General features: G+C 36.9%; 3 protein-coding genes and 1 long non-coding RNA gene across 8 annotated transcripts in view; 2 read left to right on the forward strand and 2 right to left on the reverse strand.

Annotated features, from left to right (window-relative positions):
• The window catches only part of LOC146458842 (sepiapterin reductase-like), a 36,944-nt gene that overhangs the window by 11,796 nt on the left and 942 nt on the right, over positions 1 to 24,206 (forward strand). The gene's annotated exons all lie outside the window — the stretch shown is intronic.
• On the forward strand, positions 1,315 to 17,640 carry LOC146458843 (uncharacterized). Its single transcript, XM_085090250.1, has 24 exons — positions 1,315 to 1,377; positions 1,476 to 1,654; positions 1,992 to 2,226; positions 2,739 to 2,875; positions 3,123 to 3,235; positions 3,456 to 3,606; positions 3,996 to 4,184; positions 5,256 to 5,367; positions 5,537 to 5,701; positions 5,952 to 6,110; positions 6,200 to 6,313; positions 7,057 to 7,237; positions 7,576 to 7,713; positions 8,498 to 8,565; positions 8,764 to 8,832; positions 8,991 to 9,027; positions 9,168 to 9,260; positions 11,687 to 11,776; positions 12,751 to 12,831; positions 14,400 to 14,452; positions 15,005 to 15,064; positions 16,255 to 16,322; positions 16,498 to 16,535; positions 17,504 to 17,640. The coding sequence occupies exons 1-23, from the start codon at positions 1,345 to 1,347 to the stop codon at positions 16,529 to 16,531; spliced, it is 2,559 nt and encodes an 852-aa protein (XP_084946376.1). The 5' UTR covers positions 1,315 to 1,344; the 3' UTR covers positions 16,532 to 16,535; positions 17,504 to 17,640.
• Positions 9,699 to 10,716, reverse strand: LOC146458844 (uncharacterized). Its single transcript, XR_014858117.1, has 2 exons — positions 10,364 to 10,716; positions 9,699 to 9,948 (listed from the first exon to the last, which is right to left on the reverse strand). It is a non-coding gene; the product is annotated as an uncharacterized LOC146458844 (long non-coding RNA).
• LOC146458845 (HMG domain-containing protein 3-like) lies at positions 15,225 to 23,801 on the reverse strand. 5 transcript variants are annotated; one of them, XR_014858115.1, is made up of 10 exons: positions 23,617 to 23,801; positions 21,872 to 23,246; positions 21,351 to 21,487; positions 20,986 to 21,165; positions 20,283 to 20,523; positions 19,716 to 19,846; positions 19,277 to 19,402; positions 18,403 to 18,621; positions 15,587 to 17,680; positions 15,225 to 15,516 (listed from the first exon to the last, which is right to left on the reverse strand). XR_014858115.1 is itself a non-coding variant. In XM_085090248.1 (9 exons), the coding sequence occupies exons 2-9, from the start codon at positions 23,241 to 23,243 to the stop codon at positions 17,252 to 17,254; spliced, it is 2,835 nt and encodes a 944-aa protein (XP_084946374.1). In that variant the 5' UTR covers positions 23,244 to 23,246; positions 23,667 to 23,801; the 3' UTR covers positions 15,225 to 17,251. The 5 variants fall into 5 exon arrangements, 4 of the variants coding, with proteins under 4 accessions (XP_084946374.1, XP_084946372.1, XP_084946375.1 ...); XM_085090248.1 differs by having other exon boundaries at positions 15,225 to 17,680; positions 23,667 to 23,801; XM_085090246.1 differs by having other exon boundaries at positions 15,225 to 17,680.

Below are 24,206 nucleotides of genomic sequence, written 5' to 3' on the forward strand. Positions count from 1 at the left end.
AACAACGGCCAGGTACACCATAAGAAGGGTTCCTCAAAAGAAAAAAAAATTGGTGCAAGCAGCTCCCCATCCCAAAAGACCTGCAACGTTAAAGAGGTAATTCTGCTGACATCTTGGAATTGAAAAGATAAAATTCGTGAAAAGATATCTAATAATTTTATTTTTTTTTTCAAGCATCTGAGCGGGCCGGAATCCTGAAACCTCAAATTTGATTGGCTAATCATGCGCACGTTACCGCTCCAGCTTACGATACGGCCCCCATGGGCCGGAATTTTTCCCCCGCTGCCTAAATATCGCGGCTCCCAGAAGTGAACGGTACTCGTCAATCTTTTGCCTTCTTTTACACATCCATTGACGCTTAGTCAATGCAAGTTTATCTCTGTTCACTTTAAAATGGCAAGGAAAGTCACTGTAAGTAAATTCAATTACGTGTTTTGAAGTTGTGAAAGTTTGTTTGGTTGTTTGTAGCTTGGCGCTGTAATTGCGCGTAACCCTGTGTTTCTCTCGCCGTAAATTTCAGTCCAGTTTACCTCTCTGATCGTTGCTGTATTTAGGAGAATTTCTCTGGAATACACATAACGAATTTTCTCACTTTCTGCCATTCAATTTAAAGTAGAAAAGTCCGATTCAGTTGATTTTGAAACCTATCAAGGACGGACATAAATTGTTTTTGTAGTAAAACTTCAAACTTCGCACGAAATTTCACACCGCAAAAACAATTTTGGAGAACTTAATTAGTGAAATAAATACAGCAAACATAAAGTAGTTCCAAAAAAGTATGTTCTTTAATACATCTTTCTTTTGTCTATTTTTACAAATCGTTGTTAGACGGCGCGCAAGCCCATTGGATTGTTATTTTCCGGCTTTATAAGGTGGGTCCGTATGGTGAAAAACTGTGACCTTGGGCTTGAAAATGCTGCCCTCGGCCTCGGGTATCATTTTTAAGCCCTCGGTCACAGTTTTTCACCATACTGACCTCCCGGCCGGCAAGTAACATATATATCTGCCTCTATCATAGCGCGCAGGTATGGTACTTTACCCAAGGAAATGCTTTACTTGATAACAACGCAAGAGGTATATGTTTTATGGCAAGATGGCAAGTTATCAAGCGCTATCCACTCGAAACCTTTTTTGTTCAACCTTTTTGTTCATTTATCTCCTGCAAAAAGAACTTCCTTTTGAGATACTTGAGATACCTAAGAAAGCCTTTTCATTTCAAGCCGATGTCACTCATACATGTACGATTTTTGATTGACGGAGTTGTCACATGCTTCCTTGCATTCACCGCTGTGTGCAGCTAATGTGTGGTCTTCTCCAAAAACTTCCACGTTTTTTCCACGGAATATGTCGGGCGAGTCGGGCCAAGAAACAATTGAGGTACATTAAGCCCCCTTTTTTATCAGTTAATGCTAATGTTATCATCATTTTGTTGTCTTAAAAGGTTTAAAAGCTGAATTTGGTTCCTTGGTTTTCAGACCCGGGAGACTGACGTGGAGCGATTCATTGCTCAAGAAGGAAAAACCTACTTTTCTTCTGGAAATCTCTTTGGGGACTTTACGTTGAAAGTTATCGGAGAGATAGATTCAAAGCGAAAAAATGCGGGAGAGTGGGTTTGTGTATGTTCGACCATGAATCGGGGGAATCTTGAGTCAAGGTAAGAATACCGCATTGTATTAAATTAACACGTGTTCTGCTGCATGTTGGTCAAACTCACCATTCTAATAATCTAATGTCCAGGTATTTGATATTGATATATATTTTTTTCTTCACATTTACTTTCCTCGGGAATTCGAAGTATATCACCCAATAATTCTAGCACATTGTCAAGCAAAACTTTACAACGCAATCGCGACTGTCGGCAGACTTTAATGCTGGCAAGCACAAAAGGGCGACGCTTTCCTGCGATTTTCTACCACTTTAAATTGATGGTAAGTTTTTATTTTTTGGTGAAACATTACAATGTATTTCTCTTTTATTATTTTTTTTAAAAGAAATATAGTGCTAAATGTGGGCGTCTTCGACTCCAAGCAACGTTTCCTGGATGGCTTGCGGGCCTCCTTCGGAGGCGGGACGTTTTTATTAGGAAATAAAGTGTCTGGAACCGATATTGGAGCATACATTTCATTCCTAAAGAACGACTATGCGGAACAAGAGCGACAGCGAAAATTTAAGGAGGCCGAGTACATCGGGTTTCAAGAGGGAATCTACTGGCTCCTTTCTTCTGAGGTGATTGACCAGAATTTCGCGAAGGTTTTTCTTTTCTGTGCTTTTTTTTTTGCCGTTTTTCTTTTCTCCTTGAAGTTTTTGCCGTTTTTCTTTTCTCCTTGAAGACCTATACGACAGGTTGTCCGCAATTCATAGGACAGTAGTCCCATAGTTAATGAAGTTATACTGGACAATTTCATTTGGAAAATCATATATAAAATTTTATTACACAAATTATGCTGTCTCTCTGAAGATTTAGCAATATATAAGCTTAGGTTTTACTAATTGATATTTTACCTTTAACGTTTGGGTTTGCAGATGTTTTAGGACATGTCTGACTTACAGACTCCCTTGAGTTCTAGTTGTTAACTTGCATACACTCCTTTTGCTCCCTAAGAAAATGTATTTTAAGAATATTGAGGCTGAAATTTGCGAATTTTTTGGGGGTTAAAAGAATGAACCTGAGGCCGCGATTTTGAAAAGAATATAATGAGCAATTACAGTAAGTGCAATTTATTTGTTTCTCAATATAGATTCAAATCGAGGAAAAGAGGCTCCTTACTGCCTTGGAGCAAAGATATCTCATCACCAACTCTGACCTTAATCAGTATGAACTGGTAGTGAATAGTGACCTGCTAAATTATGGATGTCTCAAGCAGGCCTTCCACAGGTATATACTATAATAAACATTCCATTTAAAATATGACAATGATGTATCAGATAGTTGCATATTGTTTGAGAATTTTGTTATAATTATTACTGTGTTCCTTAAATCAGTTGTGTTAGATCAGTTTCAAATAAGCCAATTGATTTTTTTTCATTTGTCAGTATCTTTGGGTGCAGTCTCATGATCAGCTGATATCCTATTGCCAATAGCACTTCTTGCTGAACATATTTTATTTTCCATCTAACTTAAGGTTCCATACTTTGTCCCAATGCTTTGGACAAAATACTCCGGCATTTCAACTGGCAGCAGCGTTTGTCCTTTCAAAGATTTTGAGAAATGCTACGTCGCCGGGTGATGTGTGGAGTAAGTCATCATATTCAAAATTTGTTATTAATTGTTTAGTGTTGTTGTTGTTGTTGTTGTTTCTTTTTTCCCTCCAAAAGATAGAGTGCCTCAATTGTCCATTTGAAGAAATGATAAATCATATGCAAAATTATATTTAATAATTACACCTAAACTATAATGTTTGAAAAGGATGATATTGTGTAAATTGTTGTCACTATCTGTATTTTACCATTTGCAGCTGAAAGTTCACTTGGAATGATTTATTCAGAGACAAAGTGCATTGGCAAGTCACTCAGTCTTTACCTACTTGCCCTCGCCCAAGGGATCCCTACCCGTGCCCACTTGATGTTCCTAAGTGGTGGAAATCAAAACCTTTGTGGAACTTCTGCGTACGTCTCAGTGGTATTCGTCCTTGTATAATTTATTTTAGTGAAGACCTTATCATGTCTATAAACTTTGTTTTGCTAAATTTTGTTCTTGTTTCCCATGTTCTAAAACCAGTGTTGATTTCCACCATTCATTGTCTTATACTCCTTTCTTTAAATCTGAAAAAAGTTAAAAAAACCAAACTGCATAATAAATAAATTGTAAGCCAAGTCATATATTTAAATCACAATTTGTATGTGCATGGGTCGGGGAAGGATTGTGATTGAGTTTGTGTGTGTGTGAAGGTATGGGGGAGGAATTGCAAAGGGTATGACATGTGTTAAGTTTAAATTTTAACTAGTCACAGTTCCGTCCTGTTATAAAATGTCTAGCTTATTGTATTGTTTTGCAGTAAAAAGATGCAGGACAGCTTGACATCAACAAATGGTGTTGTATTTATTGATGACCCAGACATCAATAAACCTTTTGGGGAGTTCCTTCTACAAGTACAGGGCAGATTGTTGTCTGGGTCTAAGAAAGAGGGCATGAGTGCATCACGAGCTGGAGTTTTACTGTCATCTAATTCCCCAGAAATATCACTGTATGTTTTGCACCCGGTCAGTACAGTTTAATACAGTTGAACCTGTATATAACGGCCCTGTATTAAGCGGCCAGTTTTTAAAGTCCCGATTGTTTGCTCATACAAACGCTGTATTTGTTACCTGTATTAGGCGGCCGCAGCCACCCTGTGGCAGTCCTTAATGTTTGTCTTTCTTTGTCATTTTGACCTGTACTAAGCGGCCACCCTTGAATGGAAACTAAGCCATAATGTTATTTTATGCGGTATTTTATTGTGTTTAAAATGCGATCCAGCATCACTATTAAGAAATAACATGTGCAAAGCTACTGTAAGCTGATACTCGGCCGTTTAATATAGTTAACGCCTTTCAGATATTCGCAATGTGCTGAAGTATAGTACCATATCACGAACGTTAAAAAAAAGTTTGTTTTGAATATGCTTCACTCTTTAGCGAGAAATTCCTCTTTAATTAACTTGTTCTTTAGCCATGTGACATTGAACATTGAGCGTAACAACTACGAAATGACAGAATGGGATATTTTGTTGTGAACTGTAAGTCATAGAAATTAAGAGCACTGTACACTGTAGAAGAGTAGAGGACAATTTATTGTATAGTACTTTTACACAATGTTACGTATATAATACCGTCAAGTTACAAGTTGAAACTGAACTTTGTTTAAACTATTGATCACTTGAAAGAGTGTTGATTGTCCTATTGTTTCCTTGCATAAAGTGTTTTTTGTATGATACGCCATTAAAATTGACATTAGACCACGCCCAGTGAGTATTTTTAATGATCCTGTATTAAGCGGCCACCTTTAAGCGGCCAGTTACTCAAGTCCCGAGGGTGGCCGTTATATACAGGTTCGACTGTATTTTTAAACATTTATATTAAATGTCAATTTTAATTTTATATAAATTAGCTCCATTGCATGTATTTGTACCTACAAATTCAGAGAGGCCAATGTAAAGGGTGTCAATGCACTAGATTCTTGCAGTTGTTAAAGTAAAACATTTTGTGGTCTAAAGTCGTATATTATAATGCATGATGATCAATGTTTAATGATACAGATCAACATGTTTTGTTTTTAGAATCGTTGGGCGTGTGGTTTGTTTCAATTACACCGGCCCTAGAGAAGGCGTGCAAGCACATGACAGCTGGATAATGGAGAATTCCCTGATACCTCACATGCAGGAAAATAAGGTATCATCAGAAAATTATAGTTATGTTCCAGGCTTGTGCCATTGTTGATTATTTCATCTTTCACAAATATTTACTAGTTGGAAAGTAGATGCAGTTTGACTATTTAATAGTAACAACAGTGGCTATTTAATTTTTTATTACTCTTATTCCTTTTTACCATTAAATTAAGGGCCTTTTCCTGGCATGGGCAGTGATGTACCTGGACATTTGGAAGAGGATCTACTCTGAGGCCTCTGGTATTATAATGTCCATACTGTCAAGAGTTTTTGAACAAACTCAGCCACAACAGAGATGGCTGAAAGGTGTCACCTCTGTTGTTTTAGCGAACACAATGGTAAGTTAAGTTCGTATGTTGTGATCGTCCAGGTGAGAGTAGTTCTGAAAAGAACTGTTGTTGGTGACTGACGTTTCGACAACCTGAGCGGAATTCATCTTCAGAGTCAAGTGAATAGTGTTTGTCATTCGATGATCAATGTTTAAATGATACAGATCAACAAAACATTGACTGACAAACACTATTCACTTGACTCTGAAGATGACTTTTTCTTTTTTTAATGTGTTTTATTGTTTTATCCCTTATTTAGATTAGATTATCGATAGGAAGACCTGCGAAAACTGGCAATGTCATCTCATATTTCATATACGACACCTTATCAGAAGATACACATAAGGCCAGTGAGTTGACACCTCTTCAGAAATTAGATAGAAGTATTCTCTCTGCAGTCAAGTCTGATGAAAAAAGTGTAAGTATTGGATTAAAAATTTAGACTGTTAGTACAACAGTCAATGCTATTTAAACAGTCAACTAATGGCGAGTGAATGTGAATTCAAGGTCCTCACTTGGTTGCATCCTGGAGTAAATGTGGTTGACAAAACAGGGAGGAAAGTACCTGGAGTGGCAATAAAGAGCACCACTATTGATGGCTTTGCCAGTGTCTCCCACACAGTAAGCTCTCAATGATTGTTTATCTCTTTTGCCTAAATCTTGTAGCACAACTTAACTTAGTGTAGCTATCCAACAAACATTTTTCACAAGTTAGTTAGCTCTGTACATGTATTGTGCCCAAATTCAATTCCCACAACTTTGTTTGCAAATGTAATCAACGGTTTGGTGGTGATGTCTTTTAACGTTAAAATTAAGGAGGACCAGTGTTACAGTTCAAAGAAATTCTCACTGTCTGGTTGGACATTCAACTTGTCAAAAAAGTTTGTTGGGTAATTGCTGCACCAATTAAGGCACCTTAACTTGCCCTGTAATATTTGGTGTACACTGTTTGAGACCAGGGAATGGAATGTTTTACTCCTTAATTATTTTATGTTAATAAATTAATACTTCAGGTCATATTGTTGAGAAAAATGTGTTTCTTACATTTAAAATCTGACTCCTCTGGCACTCTAAAAGCACACCTAAACCTTAAGTTAAAATTACAATGTATTTTTCCTGAAAATGCCATACCCACCCTATGAAGATCATGGGAAATTCCAATGGGGAGGGGGGTCTCAGCCGCCAAAATGGAATAAAATGAAGCACAACAAAAACTCAAAGGTGGGTGGGAGAGTCTGAGTTCTCGGGACAGGTATGCACTGGTACATTTCCAGGAGCCACTGCTTCATCGAATTTAAAATTTTTAAAATATGATTTCTTTATCACAGAAAAAAATAATGATTATGATTGATGTTATTTTATAGGAAATAAGACGATTGTATGAGGACATGGTGGAAAACCCTGCAACAATAGGGTGTTATTTCTGTAGACATTCAGATGGTACCCTGAGTAATTTGTCAAAGCGCGAGAACACTGTTCAACATAGGGCATATCGCATACCCTTTTCGTTCCTAAGGCCATATACTACAAATTACATCAAATATGGTGAGTTTTAACTTAGGTATATATTTTAATGCAACATTATGCCTTGACTGCTACCAAAGCCTAATTTAAGCATCTGCGAAAATATATTATTATACATAGGACTTAATTTTGTGATGCCTAATCTCTAGTCCTGCATTTAAAAGATATGTTTGCAAAAAAAGAGCAGAAATCAGCTGCTCTGAGATCATTAAAAATTGGTTACACATTAACTGCCAATCAGGCTTATTAAAGTTTAAGCTTTTTGTAAATTACGGATAATTGAGGGAGAGTAAAAACTAAACAATGCTACGTTGATAATGTTCATTCTCTTGTATGTTTCTGGCATTTGATCAAAAAAGCATCAGGAGTTATTAAGGAAAAACCTAATAAAGAAGAAGAGGCCCCAAGTCAGGATGACCTCAGTATGCCTGAACTGACTCCAGAGGAGGAAAAGACGCTGAAGGCCATGGAACAAAACCTCAAGCAAGCCATAGATGGTATGTTGGTTTTAGTTGTATACCTCATCTTTCTCTACATTAAAAACCTGAGAGTAAGAACCTGCATTTTCCCAGGGTAGCCTATATAAGTATTATAAAAAGGTTTTAATACATAAATGACAATTTTTTTTAGGCAATTCAGGTTGATGACAGAGTTGCTAAAAGAGTTTTCAGTTGTAATCAGCCTTTATTTTCTTATATTTGTAATCTATATTTAAATATGATTGTGACTCACAATAAATAATATTTGATGATTGTCAACATCTGGAAGTTATATACACTGCAACTAGAGTGAAAAGGCTCCTAGGTGCCCAGATGAGGTCATCAAAGATGCCAACATATCTCATATCCCTAAAAGTGAACATTTTGAAGTGATTTCCAAGAAAAAGAGCAAGTACTGTAGTTTCCAAATTTTAGGCAAGTGTGGTTCTTATAAAAATGGGTTAAAACTGAATTTAGCCTGGGTTTTTAAATTTGTTATTTGGACTCCCTATTGTTATTTATAGGGTTAGGTTTGCTTTTAGCTTTCAGTTTCATGCTTGTCTAAATTGTGATGTTACATTGTACCTGCTATAAAATTTATTATGTTGGCAATTTTGAAAATAAGGAAGTTACTGTAAATTATCATTCCTGAGCCTGACTCTTTACATCACACTCTGACAGGTGCTGCACCAAACTAGAGCAAGAAACTAATCACCATACATGAAATCAGTAAATGAAATCACTGTTTAATTGTTGAAATCAACTCTATTGATCTATTAAATATTAGAGTTTTTTATAACAGAATGTGAGAGGCAATCTGGCACAAGACCATCAGAAAGGTCACCTGTTGACAACATTGGGGTGTCAAAGGCAAGTATAAGGGATATATGTAGAAAGCATAAATTTATTATATACTTATAAGTAAAAGACAGACCCCCCAAATGAAGACTGCATTCATATCATTTATGTGTTCCCATGAGAGTAATCCTTAAAATGTTTTTTTCCAGGCAAGTAGATTTAAAAATAAAGTTGACAAATACTATAAATGATTCTTTTTTTTTTCTTCAGGACCTAACACCTAAAACAAGACAAAGATACATATCTTTGACACCAAGGAAGAGGAAAGCCTTTGACATGGTATGATCTTACTCTTTCAGAATTAAACTGGTCTGTCAAACCTCCAGCTCGTGGTTGATCATGGGAGCTTGTCTGGCACACATGGGTTGGCTGTATATCGTAACATTGTTTCCTAATAACTTTAAATTTTATTCAAACAAATACCTTTTTACCACCAGGGTCTTGAAGCTGGCAAACGGATGCAGGCCGCAAAAGGTAAATGTAGAGAAAAACATGGTTTAATTTTATTACCAAAAGAATTGATGTTATTGGTTTATAATAAGTAATACATGTTTATAATCACCATTATATTGATTCGAAGAATACCATCAATCCATATCATTAATCTACTTCAGACTGTGTTGACAATCCATGCGCAGATCCAGGTGATTACAGCAGTGAAGCCCCAACTGCTGTAATTGACAATCCAGGAAGCAGCAAAAGTAAAGGTACAGAATTTTTGTGATAATTTATAATAATCATAATCATTTTGTTTAAGAAGTTCTCACCCTGTTGGTAGGAAAGGTTAATAAGGTACAGCCTTAAATAAGCACCAACCCGGTGTGAAATAACCCCATGGAATTCCATGGAAAATTTTCCATGGAAATCCATGGAATTCCATGGAGTTCCATGGAAATACATGTAGCTCCATGGAGTTGCTGCATGGAATTTAATGGAAAAATTTCCATGGAATTCCGTGGGCTAATTAAGTTCCATGGAGTTCCATGGAACACAACTGCATTCTTAATGGAATTTGAATGGAAAGACATTATATCCATGGAATTCATTGATGAAAACATTTCACTGATCATGCTTTGCCATTAATGGAAACAGCTTTATTTATAAAGCTTAAAATTACACTAAAGGCTTTGACCACAAGTAGTGACTGAGGGACACACTGGAATTTATTACTTTTCTGTGATCAGGCTTTACATTCATGTAAATTCATGTAATTAATGTTCCTGAGGAGTACAGTGAGTAGCAAAAGGCACGATTCATAACAAAATGAATCAGTTAAAATAGAGTCCAACGAGCATAGTGGTCGACTTATCTTGTTGCACAGGATTTGGTGACTTGACTCTGAAGCTCAGTACAGGATCTTGAGTATCGGCTTGACAACAATATTGAGTTGAAAATCTGTAGTAAAACAGAAAATTTGAGCGCTTCTGAGTGATCACAGTGATCTTGTTGGTTTCTGAGTAAAATGAGTGCATTCTAACATCTGAGGTGACAGTTACAAAAATATACACCCAATGGGCATGAAGTTGATCATGAACTGATGTCCATGCTTCCTTCAAATCAAGATCATGTGAGTCTTCAGCTTATACCAAGACATTATATCAAACCGGCTACAAATAACAATAATAATATTTATTACCCTGTAAAAACAATTGCGAAGGCTTTGTATTAAAAATAAATAGGCAATGTCTACTTCAAAAATCACGAATTTGCTCTATAAAATTTAAGAGGGGCAATTGCACTCGCTCAGAAGATCTATAAAATCACACATTCTCACGTATTCTTTTATCAAAATTATTGTGTGAAATCTTACCTCTTTCTAAAAGTAGTTATCCACATTTGCTGCTTTAATCCATCATTTTTTAGCTTAACAGAGGTAAAAATCCAGAGGAAATGTCTCCTAAACGCTTGAAACCCGCCTAAAATCTAAAATGAAACGGTCTTTTCCCGAGCCTGCAGTGCCATATCTGCTGACCAAAATGGCTTTGTTCATGCCCAGTCTTCCCAGTCTGAATGAAATCCAAGATGGCTGCCGGTACTCAGTCAGACTCCAGTCGCTTTCTTGCTCATTTTAAAAGCTAGCATTGCGCATGAAGGTCGTTGGAATTAATGATTCAAAGCATTGCTGTTCTTTTTGGCATTTAATGGAGTCAAGATTCATCAAAGAAGGTTTGAAAGTAATAGTGTTTTCACAAATGCAGTTCAGTATACGGCCAATGTTGTAAGCTCATGTTTTTTAGTATTAAAGCTTTCCTTGAAAGGAAGCCAGTTGCAAATACTTATATCAGTTGCTCATCTTGGTTTTATGTCTTTATATGTCCAATTAAAATAACATACAAATAAAGCCCACTCTTGTGGTATAGAATACGTATACAATTGCTTTCTCTTACTTCCAAACCATTTGTTATTGTTGCATATTAATTAAAATTTGCCATGGTTTAAGATTAAAACTTACAACAAAGAAACTGTGAATTATACATGTAAATTCCAGAATGTACAGTAAAGTTCTGATTGGTGTCAACCCCATTATTACAATGTGTTACATAAGATTTTCAAGTACTCCATGGAATTCTATGGACACTCCATGAAGTTTAATTTAATCCCATGGATGTCCATGGAACTCTATGGAACTCCATGGACACTGCATGAAATTCTATGGAACTCAACAGACACTCCATGGAGTTCCATGGACATGCCATGGAGTTCCATGGGATTCCATGGAACTCCTCCATGGGGTTATTTCACATGGGACCCACGCCTCCAAAAAAACTGAAATGCACAAGAGGAATAACCAAGAGTGTGCTAATTGACCTTAACGACATATTACAGACTTCACTGAAGAACAAGTTTTCTTAGTATTTTAAAGAAACTTTTAATGAACAATTTTAATGCTTAGAATGATGCATCTTAATTTTGTTGATTAATTTATTGCTTTATGGCATATTACTACTACTTGCTAAAAACAGTGAAAATTTAATAAGCACCACTCTAAGGTATCAAATAAATACTGTATATAAGGTAAACAAGGTTTCACACCAAAGACAAGCACACAAACTTATGGATGAAATAAAGTGAAATGATAGCACCTATAGATTACATGTAGCTTAACTGTTTAATATTCACTCAATTTATGCAGATTGTGACAACACTAGCACCGGGGGCCCAAGTAGTAGCAGTAAAAGATCAGCTGCTGCAAGTGCTACTCCTTATAGCAGTGCCAGTTCAGGTTTTATTAATTAATGTAATTGAGGGGAGAGGACAATTAAACCTGGACTGCTGGTCCATGAATTCCCTTGATGGAATCATGACCCCGCTGGTCCAGGTTTTGTCTTCTCCAATGAAGTAGATTACTTAAGAGTCTCTTTCAACCACAGTCCTTTGCATCAGTCACCCTTTGTTCGCCGCCATTTTTGTTAATACCAAAATTTGGAGTCTTTGTTTGTGGTAAAAGTTCTTTTATTTAATATCCTCTCCATCTAAGCTCAACCAAGGCTCTATTTAGTTTTTACATAGATTAGAGGCGAAGGCCAGCTACGTGTGTGACTGAAGACCACTGAAAGGCAGGAAAACAATAACAGAAGCACACAAAGGACAGGACTTTGGTTGAAAGAACCTCTTTTACAATCCATAATCTGACTGAATATCCTTGAAAACCACCCTTAATTGATATCCTTGAATTGCAAATTTTGCAATTTATGCTCACATTTTAAGCTTTAATCCCAGGTTCAGTTGTGCAAGTGTTAAGTTATAATAGAATGGCAATATTTTAAATGCCTAGAGATTTGCTGAAATGGTTAAAAGTGGTCTGTTTTCAAAGCTCGCAATTCCCTTCGAGCTAGAAGATTTGGGAAAAAATAACTTTAAGTATAAATCTACTAGCATTCTATCACGAATGCTGTTCTCTGATTGGCTACACTACTACACTACTCACTATCTATTCAGTGATAGATAGTGAGTAGTGTAGTCGTCTGCGCTTTATAACAAAATTACGGCCAATTATTAGCATTTTAGAACTGTCTTTGAAGAGGATTTCGATTAAGTTTTGAACGACTAGTAGATTCATACTAAAACAATTATATTAATGTTTGCTCTCGATTCCTATCGCACGATACTTGACTCAGGCTATGCCCTCGTCAACTATCATGCGATAGAAATCTTGAGCTCATAATCTAATTGTTAATTAATCATTTTGCCTTGAAGAGAGCAGAGAGCCTCCTACTGTTGTAAGGCAGTTGTTTGCTGATGGAACTTTTGGTGTCATGACCCGCCAAGGTACTTCTGGTATGTGGTGCCAAAAAAGTAAAAAATAAAGTTCAAAACCATTCATTCACAAATAACTATCAGTACGCACACGTAACATCAAGTTATTACAGCTTCTTATCTCCCAGAAATATCACTGTCTGTATTGCACCCAGTTAGTAGTTTTATATTTTTAAAAATTTATATTCAATGTCAATGTTATGTAGCTCTCCAACTTTCAAATCATGATAACTAGCTGATTGACGCCAATACTCGCTTCTGAGGAAAAATACAATTTGTCTTTCTCACAAGCCAGCAGGCCTCATAAAAACCTGGTTTTTTCTTTAATATGTACACATGCTACATGTAATAATGCATGAAATTCTGCACACAATCGATGCGTAATGTAGTTCGGATGCCCTGCATTAGGGACCGTTCTTTTTTTATGGGGAAGGGGGGGGCTGGTGGGATTTGGAGGAGTGTAATTTGAAAATTGTATGACCCCCCCCCCCCCCCCAATTTCCGATTTTTGTCACATGGCGCCCCCCCTCATCAGAGTAATTTTTTGGAAGGCCCCCCCCCCCCCGCATGAATCATCATCAGTTTCTTCTCCCTCACTGCTTTCACCACTGCTGTCTAGTTGACCTGAGTCATTGCTGCCTCTCACTTCGGCTTGACCTGTTCTGAGAGTATTCATCTGCAGGAAGTGTCCCATAATTGTCTTCACTTTGTCATTCTTGCTGCTCTTCTGATGCTGTTTTAATAGCCCATTTTGATCTGTGTGTCACTATCCGTGATAATTTAACATTCTGCAAAGAAAACTGACAAGCTGGGCCCAGCGTGATACAGCTTTGCAGAAAAACATTACACTCACGGACTAAAGAAAATCGCTTAGTTATTCAGATCCAGAAGGAACTTTGGAGAAAATTGGAACCCTTATTCAGCCGTAATAAAAAAGCTGTACGCTTCAAAAGAGGTCAAAGAAAATGTGCTTGCATCAGAGGGCAAATCCTGCCGACCAGAAAAAATAACTACAGGCAATCGATATGTATGTCATGACCTCTCAGTGTGAAACATGCGGCTAAAATCACATTTGCTCAGTATTAATGCAGAACCTTCCAGAGCATAATCTACCCAGCAGATAGAAACAACTTAATTGGAATAAGCAGCATTTTGGCATGAGGTAAAAGTCGTGTAGGCCTACCACCCCCTTTTTTTGGTTCTATTTATGACTGTTGTTATGGTATGTTCATTGTCCTTATAAATTATTAAAGCTGTTGAGAAGTTTTCTTGTTACCCTGGAACTGTTTTAGCATATTTGTTATAAATAAAAGAGTACAATTTTTCTTCCATTTGTAAACATCTCTTAATTATCCTATTTTTAATCTAATTTTTTCGTCCGACCCCCCCAGCCCCTTTCCTTCATTTTTTTTTTCGGCTGGCCCCCCCTCTCAAGCCAATTTTTTTCGAGTGCCCCCCCCCCCCAAATCCCACCAGCACCCCCTCTCTCATAAAAAATGAACGGTCCCTTAGTTCTCATTACAACCAATTGATTTTGTTACCTTTGAGTTCATAATTTTAATTGATTTGATCTTCTCATGGCCTTTCAGGCCAAACAACAAGAATGAGAACCAATAGGTCTAAATACTGCACTTGTAAAAAGGTAAGAAATCCCTTTGAATATATACATGTATTTACCAGAATATATATGCAGTGTAGCCTAAAACAGAAGCTACAAATTTTTGGCTTGTTTTCTTGTTCTAATAATTTGTCAATAACCCAACCTGGTTGGCTGTAAACTGTAACAAAATAATGCAACCTTGATGGGACCTACACTTGGTATCGTCAGATGTTACTGGTCTGCGGATGCCTGGTTGGGACAGCTGTCAATAGACCGTGCGATGGATATCCGATGTAAAAGTTAACCAAGCCAATTAAGGCAAACATGCAACCTAGATTAATCATTTGGTTAATTGGGAGAGCAACAGGCACCATGTCGTGTGATGTTGGAGTTATGTACATTCATGGGCCCATGCACCAGCAAGTAATTGCCACTAACCATTATGACCTTACAAATGAAATGCATGAGTTTCTATCTAATAGTTTCCATCATAAATACTTATGGGCTCCACACTGCAGACATAGCTATTATTCAAATAGCATGGGATTTGAAGAAATTTTTTGAAGGTAATTAAAAGACAGCAATTTTTTACAGCAAAGATCACAAGAAGAAGAAAACGAAATGCTAGTATGTGAAACAAAGAAAAAAGCTCAGGTATTGAGAGTTAATTACCCCCTAACATGTTAGTAATGACAATTACCAACAAGGTTGGCTTTCAAAGCCCTAGAGGATAGCTGAAAACATTTATTTACTTTCAATTGGAAATGTTTTCAAAAATGTCTCTTGGTAGATCCGATTTCAGCAAGTAAACAAATTGTAACATTCAAGGTCCACATTTATTTGCCAACATATTTTAGTTACATATTTTTCATACACATAGAGAATACCTGAATTTAGTATATACTAAAACAGTGGCCAGATAGCGTTGAAGGCAAGCGCTGATTGGCGCGTCAAACTCCAAATATCCTGTGCTATTTACCTCCGGGCAATTCGAGAGAAAATGGTGTCCCGGTTTGCATCCGTGAAAAGTGAAGAAATGATCCAAATTAATTTTTTGTGGTGTATATTATCTCACTGTTTTATTATATACTAAAACAACTATTCACCTCAGTGTTGGTGGTTAGCGGTGGCTATTTACCTAGCCGCTTTGCGGCTCAGTTAATATCCAACACTAACCACCTCCACTTGGGTGAATAGTTGTTAAATAATAGTGACGAGGAAGCCCACGAGAAGCCAGAAGGCTATTAAATGACGGTCTCCCTTGGACCAGAAATAAAACTAGTGAATTTTTTCTGTCAAATTGTTAAACAGAATTCAATTTTACACTGTAACATTTCCTTTTATTTTTTAATCTGCTTTCCTATTGGCAAAGTTTCGAAAAAATCATTGTTTAGACTGTACCCCAGATGAGGATGCTCAAAGAATGCTCATTGCAACTCACTGCAACTATCCATGGCTAAAACACTGAAATCCTTATATTATTTGGATTCATGCATATATCCGGAATCAATCTATTTCTTGGTTCAAGTTTTTTTTAAATAATATGGTGATATATGCATAAAAAAAAAAAATGGAATTCCAGCTCACCCTTCGGAAAAATTTCAATGACTGTGTACTTTTTTTTGTGGCTCTATTGATGATTAAGTAGTCAGCAAATGACATTTTTCGTATAAAAGTCACGTTCTCCACATGAAAAATAAACTCTTGTTAGATGATTATGAGTTGTGACACAAAGGAAAAAATATGAATCAAGGATAAATTAAAACCATAACAAATAAAATACATATTATATGTTTGTCAGTACATTTTCCTCTTAAGAAGAGATGACCATACTTTCATTGTAGTGCCCAGGGAAAGGTTACTATCACATGTCATGCTTGGCATTGACAGAACTTCCCAGAGAGAAAAAGTGGTAAGTAAAAGGCACGTTCACTGTCATGTTACCAAGATGTTTATCAGTTTCTACACCATCAAGGTTTAATCTTTTCACCAGCATGCAACCTGCATGTCAATTAAACAGCTTTATATTTAAAAAGATTGATTTTGAATATTATCCTTATAATGTTATATATCCGTTTTCCCTCAAGGTACTGCAGTGAATCCTGCAAGAAGGCAAAGTAGAAAGGTAATATGCTTATTCTCAGCATGGTGAAAGCTTGTAGTATGACTATCTGTGATGTCTGACTTGTACCCGGCCTTTCCTAAAAGAGATTTTGTTCACTATAACAAATTGCATCATGCCCCACAATGACATCTGTGATCACCTAATTTCTCCCAAGAATTGTTCAACATGATATAAAGTGTTCACCTCCTATATGGATCAATGTTCTACCAGTGCCCGACACTAACACAAGTCCACTAGCCCAGGACTAGTAAAACCATGGTGGGCTAGTGATAACAACCTCCTACTCTACTAGCCCCTAAAATAATTAGTTTCATGGAAAAGAAATGTACTACAACTTGATAACTTGGGATTTTTTTGTAGCTAGTTTCTAGTACATGTAGCTTGAGTAATATGAACCAGAGGACTATAGGGGTCTATTATGATCCCCTCACAGAATAGGCCCCACCTTGAAAAAGGCCTTATGCCCTCACCTCCATATCACTAAAAAGCGAACTGGGTTCACATGAACCACCATAAATGTGCCATCTAACTCGAGGAAACACCATTCTACAGTGTATGCCCGGCAATCCTAATTAAATGAAGAATGTCATGGCAATATAGCAGTACTTAACACTAACGTTTTTGACTGCTAGGCAGAGGGCTAGTAAGTACAGTGAATCACTACTCCACATGGACAAACCACTAGCCCAGAACAAGGCCAACAAAAGGCTAGGGAATTAAGAAACTAACTTGGTTATCACAAAACGATGAAACTTATCCCTGGTGATCACCTGGTTGGGTCCCAACATAGATTTAATATCATTAATCTGCTTCTGAACAATTTGTTCATTTCCATAATAGTCCATCAGGTAATTATACAGGAAATGTACAAAAAAGCTTTGAACAGTTGAGCTCTGGAGGCGTCTATTCTTGATATGATTGGAACTCTCTTGGTAGCTGGTTCTGATGCCATTACTTTGTTCCAACAGGTTGATGTCATGATACACACACAAGTCGGACTTGTGGGGGTTTACAGAAGCATGAAATCGATCACCTGCAATATACCTCCTCTTTTGGCCAGTTGTAGGATGTTGCCATGTGGATGTTTGGTCAACCTGTGCCAGCTTAGTTTTAAAAGTTGAGCTTACTAACTCTGGAACACTGACCTGGAAGAAAAAATTAACTTGATGTTACCAGGGTTCAAAACAAAATAAATCATAACTTTTAGCTGGAATCTTTTGGCTTGTTTTGACTGGGTTCATTTTTTCTTGCTGTCAATAATGAATGTACCCTCAGCAGTCAACAACAACAAATATTCCATACTTTCTGCAATTTGTTTGTAGGGCCCGCTTCTTGCAATCTGTTTAAAGCCTTTATATAATGAAATGTCATGTATATTCCCAACAATATTTGTTGACAAGAGAACTCTTTTGCACCTGGAACATTGCCTTTTTTCAGTAAGACATTGTGAGAGACTCAATCCATGGTCATGCATGACATACACTCATTAAACAGATTTACACTGCATTATGGGGTGACTTGTGTGAAATAATCATTATATTTAGTCTGGATGGGACAAAGAATCTCACCACAGACAAACTTGCATGTAGCAACGTAAATTCATCAGCTACAATGTGCTGGTTGTTTACAAAACTTGAAGAATGGTTTGTATTTAGTCCCTGCATGGTGTGATTTAAAAAATGATCATCTGCACTAAAAGGACAGAAGATGGATTATACAACTACAGTTTTAACCCATTACCTGTAAATTTATGTAACTACATGGCTGTGCTCAATCTGTTTTGAAAAGCTAGACTACAATATGCATGCTCAAAATAATAATTCACTAAATGGTGGATTGGGTATACATTATTAACTAGTGCACTCACTTTAATAGGTGACTTCCCTATTACTGGCTTCTGAAAGCACCCCACATTGTCACCCCAAAGTTGTTCTGCAACATCCGGACACCTCTGATCAATGTGACGTGCCAGAGTACAAGGTGTATCACAGATTAAAAGAGGAGGAGGGTATTTCAGGCTGAGGTACAAGTCAGCAGCGTCACGGACAGATTCTTGCAGAAGAAGGAATTTTGATGCAACAGTACACTGCAAACAAAAATTTAAAATTAAAATCACATTGTAGGAATGAACAACTAAGCAATAGTATAAGTGACACATCTTAACATATAAGTAATAACAGAAAAAGGAAATCTTGAGGAACAACTCTTGATGGGGGTGGGTAGTGGATGATATCTGGTCACCTTACCTGGTGGGTAAGGAAGTGTGGGATAATTTTCCATTCTCAGTGCTCTGAAGGATTACTGTTTATATTTGTGCTGCATGCATTTTTTTCTTCCAAAAAGCACTTGCAGAAAATTTTCTTCAACCCCCCCCCCCCTCCAGAAAAATGGTTGCCCCCTATAAGGCCCCTTATAAGTTTTCACAAGTGATAATGTTACAATGTATGCAGCAGTGAGAACATGATGAAATTAATACCAAGTCACATTTTGAAAAAAACGATATTTTTTACTTTAATCATTCCATGGTGTTAATACATCTTCAACTGTAGGTCTTACTTCTAAAATTGACTTTTTCAGTAGTGGAACATTCTCTTTTTGATTTTTAAGTAAGTTAATCAAATTTTGTTCTAAGCAAACAAGGTGCAAAATGTTAGCTTTGGAAAATCATGGACTGAACTGTTACTTTACAAGAGTTAACTTATAAGAAATTTAAATATGGAAACAAAATTGTGTACACTCACAGAATGAGGACAAACAAGGTGATAAAAGCCACCTGAGTGACCTTCGACATGGGTGAACTTTTGGCATGGAGAGTTTCCAACAGTGATACTTGCATAAAGAGCAAGCAGCCTGCCTCGCAAAAAATCCTGCATCAAATAAAATAGAAAAAAAAGGAAATTATACTTTGTCACACAACGATGTTAGTGATGTGTGTTTTTTGGGAATCATTGATATAGCTTTTATTTTATTTTTTGGTATTTTTAGTGTGAATTTGTTGTCCCTACACTCCTCCTACTATCTGTCTTAAGAGATCATCTTGATAACAGGGGTCTCACTAAGGAAGTATATTAAGTTATTTTGTCAGTACAGTTTGCATGCTTTTGCTTTGGCAAGTCACTCTTGATTTTCAATTTATTTAGTGCAATAAAAATACATGGAATTCCAGTAATTAAAACTTACAGCTGAACTCTGTTTAGTCGATATTGAGCATTCTTCACAAACTTGTTTGAGTTTTTCCACAGATAAATTTTTTATCTCTTCAACAAGGAATTTTTTTTGCTGCAAAAGGAGGTGCAGCATTGTAGGATCACCTAAAAAAAGATTAATTGACTGTTGATATAAATACATGACAGCCATTATATTAACTACCAATTGATTAATTAATTAATATACAGTCAAGATCAAGATAAACCTTGAGAGAATTTATAGAATACTTATTAAATAAACTAGTTGGGCGATGCTGAATTTAAATATGTTTGATTAGAACAGTTGCCTGGGCAAGATGCATATGAATTAAATTATGAAATCAAATAACATAACAGTTTGTTCCACAAAACATTTTGGGTCAACTCAGATTTTGCAAAAGTTCCACAAAACATACCTGGATCAAGTTTATGTTTTTGTTATAAGATAACATTATATTTATCTAAAAGTGAGCCATAAAACCTTGGTATAATTTGGATTGATACAAAAGTATATATAGACGTATAGGAGGAAAGTAATGCATGCAAGAAAATAAATTGTTACCTTCTACATCATTGAGTTTTTCCTTCTTTGTTAAGTATACACTGTTTTTACTGGCTTCGGTATTCAATACTTTATTTGCACGTTGACATGGTGGAATTAATGGTGGCACTTCTCCAATGTTGGCTGATAGCTTGCCATCTGCTTTGGTGTAAGTTGTTATTTCAACAAAATGGGATGTAATCCTGTGTACAAAATCTTCTAAAGGTGGCAACTGTGCTGTTTCCTGTTGACTATAGTCAATCTGTATGGTGCCAGTATCAAAGAAGAAGAACAATTGAATGGCTTGGTGCAAGAAGGACGTATTGCTAAGTGACGTTTTTGGGTTACTTTTTTCCTTCAGAAGTGCCTGAATTTTTGCATGTGCTTTTCAATTAAGTAGTAAACCATTCCCCTGTATTTTTTTGGACGGGTTTGCACTTTGTTTCTGACAACAACGAAGATAAAATATTGAAGCGTGCTCAATGAACGCAACAAAGCAAAATTCAGGTCAGTCTTCCAGAAATCAAACACAACACTGATCCAGTACTTAAACTACATGTAGTGCACCTCAATTAATTGGCGTAAAGAATAAAACAGAAATAAGTGGAACAGTGTTGACCTAAAACAATAATAAATAAATAATATCAATGACAGTTAGTATGAGAAAAATATGTGAGACGTTTTGAGGGAAAATCAAATTCAACATAATTATATTTCTACTGACCCCCTTAACGGTACAGCAGTTTTTTGAGTTGCCATCACCATAATAAACTTCTCCAACAGTTCCACACAACCCACATACAACATCATCCATGTTTCTTCGGGTCAATGCTTCAAAACAGTAGAATGCATTGTACATTACATCACAAATGTAGTCAACTGTGTTTGGATTAGGTGTGTGATCCTGCAAGAATAAAAATTAAAGGGGACCATTCAGGGAATCGCATTTATTTCTAATAAATTTTTCTGACTGCAAATAAAGTTAACTAACATACATGTAGCTGCTTCATTAATATATTAACATTTACAAACATTTTTTCGAAAATGAAGATGTATTACATTTTTCGAAAATGAGGATCTATTACAAACCTTAGGAACTGTATGCAGCAATGACTTCATTTTGCACTCAATAATCATTGAGAGGGGTACACCTTTTTTGAATAATTCTCGCCACTCTAAAAAGATTTCCAGAGATATGAGAACTTTGTCTTCAGCATTAAAGAGTCCTGTATTTAGATATATATAAAACAAAGATAAGAAAAAAAAAACATTTAACAACAGTGAAATGTATAATTAAAATAGTTCCAGACAGAGACAACCAGTTTTGCTGATGCAGTGACAGTTTCTTTGCTTCAATTCATAAAGGCATACAGAAAATTTATGGACATCTACATGCGTGGATGTAGGACACTGCCAGCTGATGATCATGCAAATGTACCATAAGAACACTTTGAAAAAACTGGTTAAAATTATAGATAATATTTTAAACCTTTGGTATAAAATATGTGCTTAATTTCTGAAATGTTGAGAGACTGATTTTACATGCATATACAAGATATACATGTATGATGTAAATAGGTATTCAAGTACGGAGCTACATGTAACTTTACCGAGATCATAAACTTGGGGCTGGTGCATTGCTTGGCAATCAACCCTTTCACACATCTTGACTTTGATGTTCACTTCAAGAAAAGGATTCATGTTTGTTATTAACAATCCTTTCCCCTGTGATCCTGGATGGCATCTTGGTGGACGTAGTTGAGTGCCACACAAAAGACAATTTTGGTCTTGGGGAATAAACTCCTTGGGCCATCCACCACCTGTTCCTTTCCAAGTATTGCAATCACAATCACGGGCAGCATTTATGATATTAAGTGGGATATGGTATGGATACCAGCTGGCCAAATTTAACTTTACAGTAGAGGTCCTTGTGACAGAAGAGGTTGCTGAAGTTGAGCCAGTAGAGTTACGTTCAGAGGGAGAGGAGCCTGAGTTACTGGTACTGGAGGTGGCTGCAGTAGAATAGCTTGACGAAGCAGAGACAATTGGAATAATGTTCGAAGTACCACAGGTGGGTATAGTAGAGCTTGACACAGCAATATTGGGTGGAGTGGAACTTGATAAGGGAGAAATAGATGCAGTTAAGTTTGAAGAGACAGGAATTGGTGGGTTGGAACTTGATGCACCAGAAGGAAGAGCAGTAGTGGAACTTGAAACAGGGGAGTTGACAGTAACAGTACATGTAGCAGTGGTGGGTAGTGGTGACGATTTCCACAAGCCAAGACAACATGACAACAAATGAATGTGGATACACACATAGCGGGACTTCAATTGTTTACCACCAGTAATAGTACGGCAGTTCTTCACCACACATGAGAATGTGCCATTCACTTGCTTCAAATGGACAATGCCATTTTCAGCAAAGGTGTCCGGCATGCCAAAAACAGCATAGCTGGTTTCGGATACTCTGATGACTTGAGAGACACCAAGCACCTTGGCATGATTGACTGCATCAAGCATTTTCCCATGGACATCACTACCCCCTGGATATTCAGAAACTTGCTGGGGAGATAAATGGTATTCTTTGACTGCAGCTACTGCATTTTTTACTTCATCAAGATGTTTACATGAGAATTTGTTCATCTCCTCCTGACCAGATGCTGCTGTAACTGAACGAAAGCTCTTGCATGAGCTGTAGTAACAGAGTCTACTGGTGTCGGAAACAAGACAAAAACAACGGTCATCCCTACTGGTGACTTTCATGGAATATAGGTTGTTTCCACCAAATGTACATACTTTCACTGCACTTGGATTGTCCAGTTTTCTCCTTTTGCGGCTGACAGTTTCAGAAACGTACCTCCCACCAAGGAAAAAGTTGCACTGGTCACAATTCGGAGGTTTCCGAAAAGTTGAGTATGTGGCACTACAACTAGGACATTTGCCAGTCCCTCTGGCAGTCCATTTCTCCTTTACAGCAGACATCACCTACAATGCAGCGAAGATATAATTATACAACAAAAATTTTCAGAAAAGTCGAGTAAGTACCGTGTTATCAGGATATTTTTCACATACGCACAAAATTCCCACCTACGAGCGATGCACATATGGCCAAAGCTCTAAAATAAACCTTTCACTCGCAACAAGATTAAGAATGTCGAATGGACTCTCTTAATTACCGATTACTTCTAGTTCCTTATCAGTTAACTTCAATTTATAGAGGTCAAGTAAATAATTCGGATGTTTTCATTCATCTCATTTCAACCGATCTTCTAGCGGCAATGACTACTTAGTAAGAGATCTTCGAGGCCAAGATGACACAGAGACACAAACTCATAAGCATGTTTAGAACACTTACTTTTTACACAACACAAGAGCAACCATAAATCATCCAGATTGAAGACTTACACACTTCCGCCCAGAAATGTCACGCGTGTGTGTGTGACGGTAGGGTTGTATTCGAACCAATGAAATGCTTTGCTACGCTTGCTACGGCGTCCACCTGTTTAGCCAATGAGAGACCACGTTCAGCGAGGCACTGTTGTGTTGAAATCTTCCCGCTCTTGCGAAAATCTAAATTTTTCGTTCTCAATAATTGTATACTCCCTTTAAGCCATAATAAACTTAGAGCCCTAAGATAATTTAGGATTCCCTGTTTTCCACGATTGCATGCTAATCCAAAAATGCACTGAAAATAAATCTTGCACTGGCCGGCTATGAAGAATTTCTTTCCGAGTAGAGCAGTTTCATGTCGTGTTTTGTTTTGTTGTTGTAGTTTTAACTTGATTGTAAAGCCATATAATAAATTCTTTATTGGCCAAGCTTGTTCGGTCAAGATGGCTGATATTGGCCTCGTTCTTTTTTTGCGTTTTTATGGACCTCAACTTCGTCTCGGTCCATAAAAACACAAAAAAAGAACTTGGCCAATATCCAGCCATCTTGACCTCA

The sequence above is a fragment of the Pavona decussata genome, unplaced genomic scaffold (assembly GCF_977016875.1).
Source record: "Pavona decussata unplaced genomic scaffold, jaPavDecu1.1 SCAFFOLD_227, whole genome shotgun sequence".
Taxonomy (NCBI): domain Eukaryota; kingdom Metazoa; phylum Cnidaria; class Anthozoa; order Scleractinia; family Agariciidae; genus Pavona; species Pavona decussata.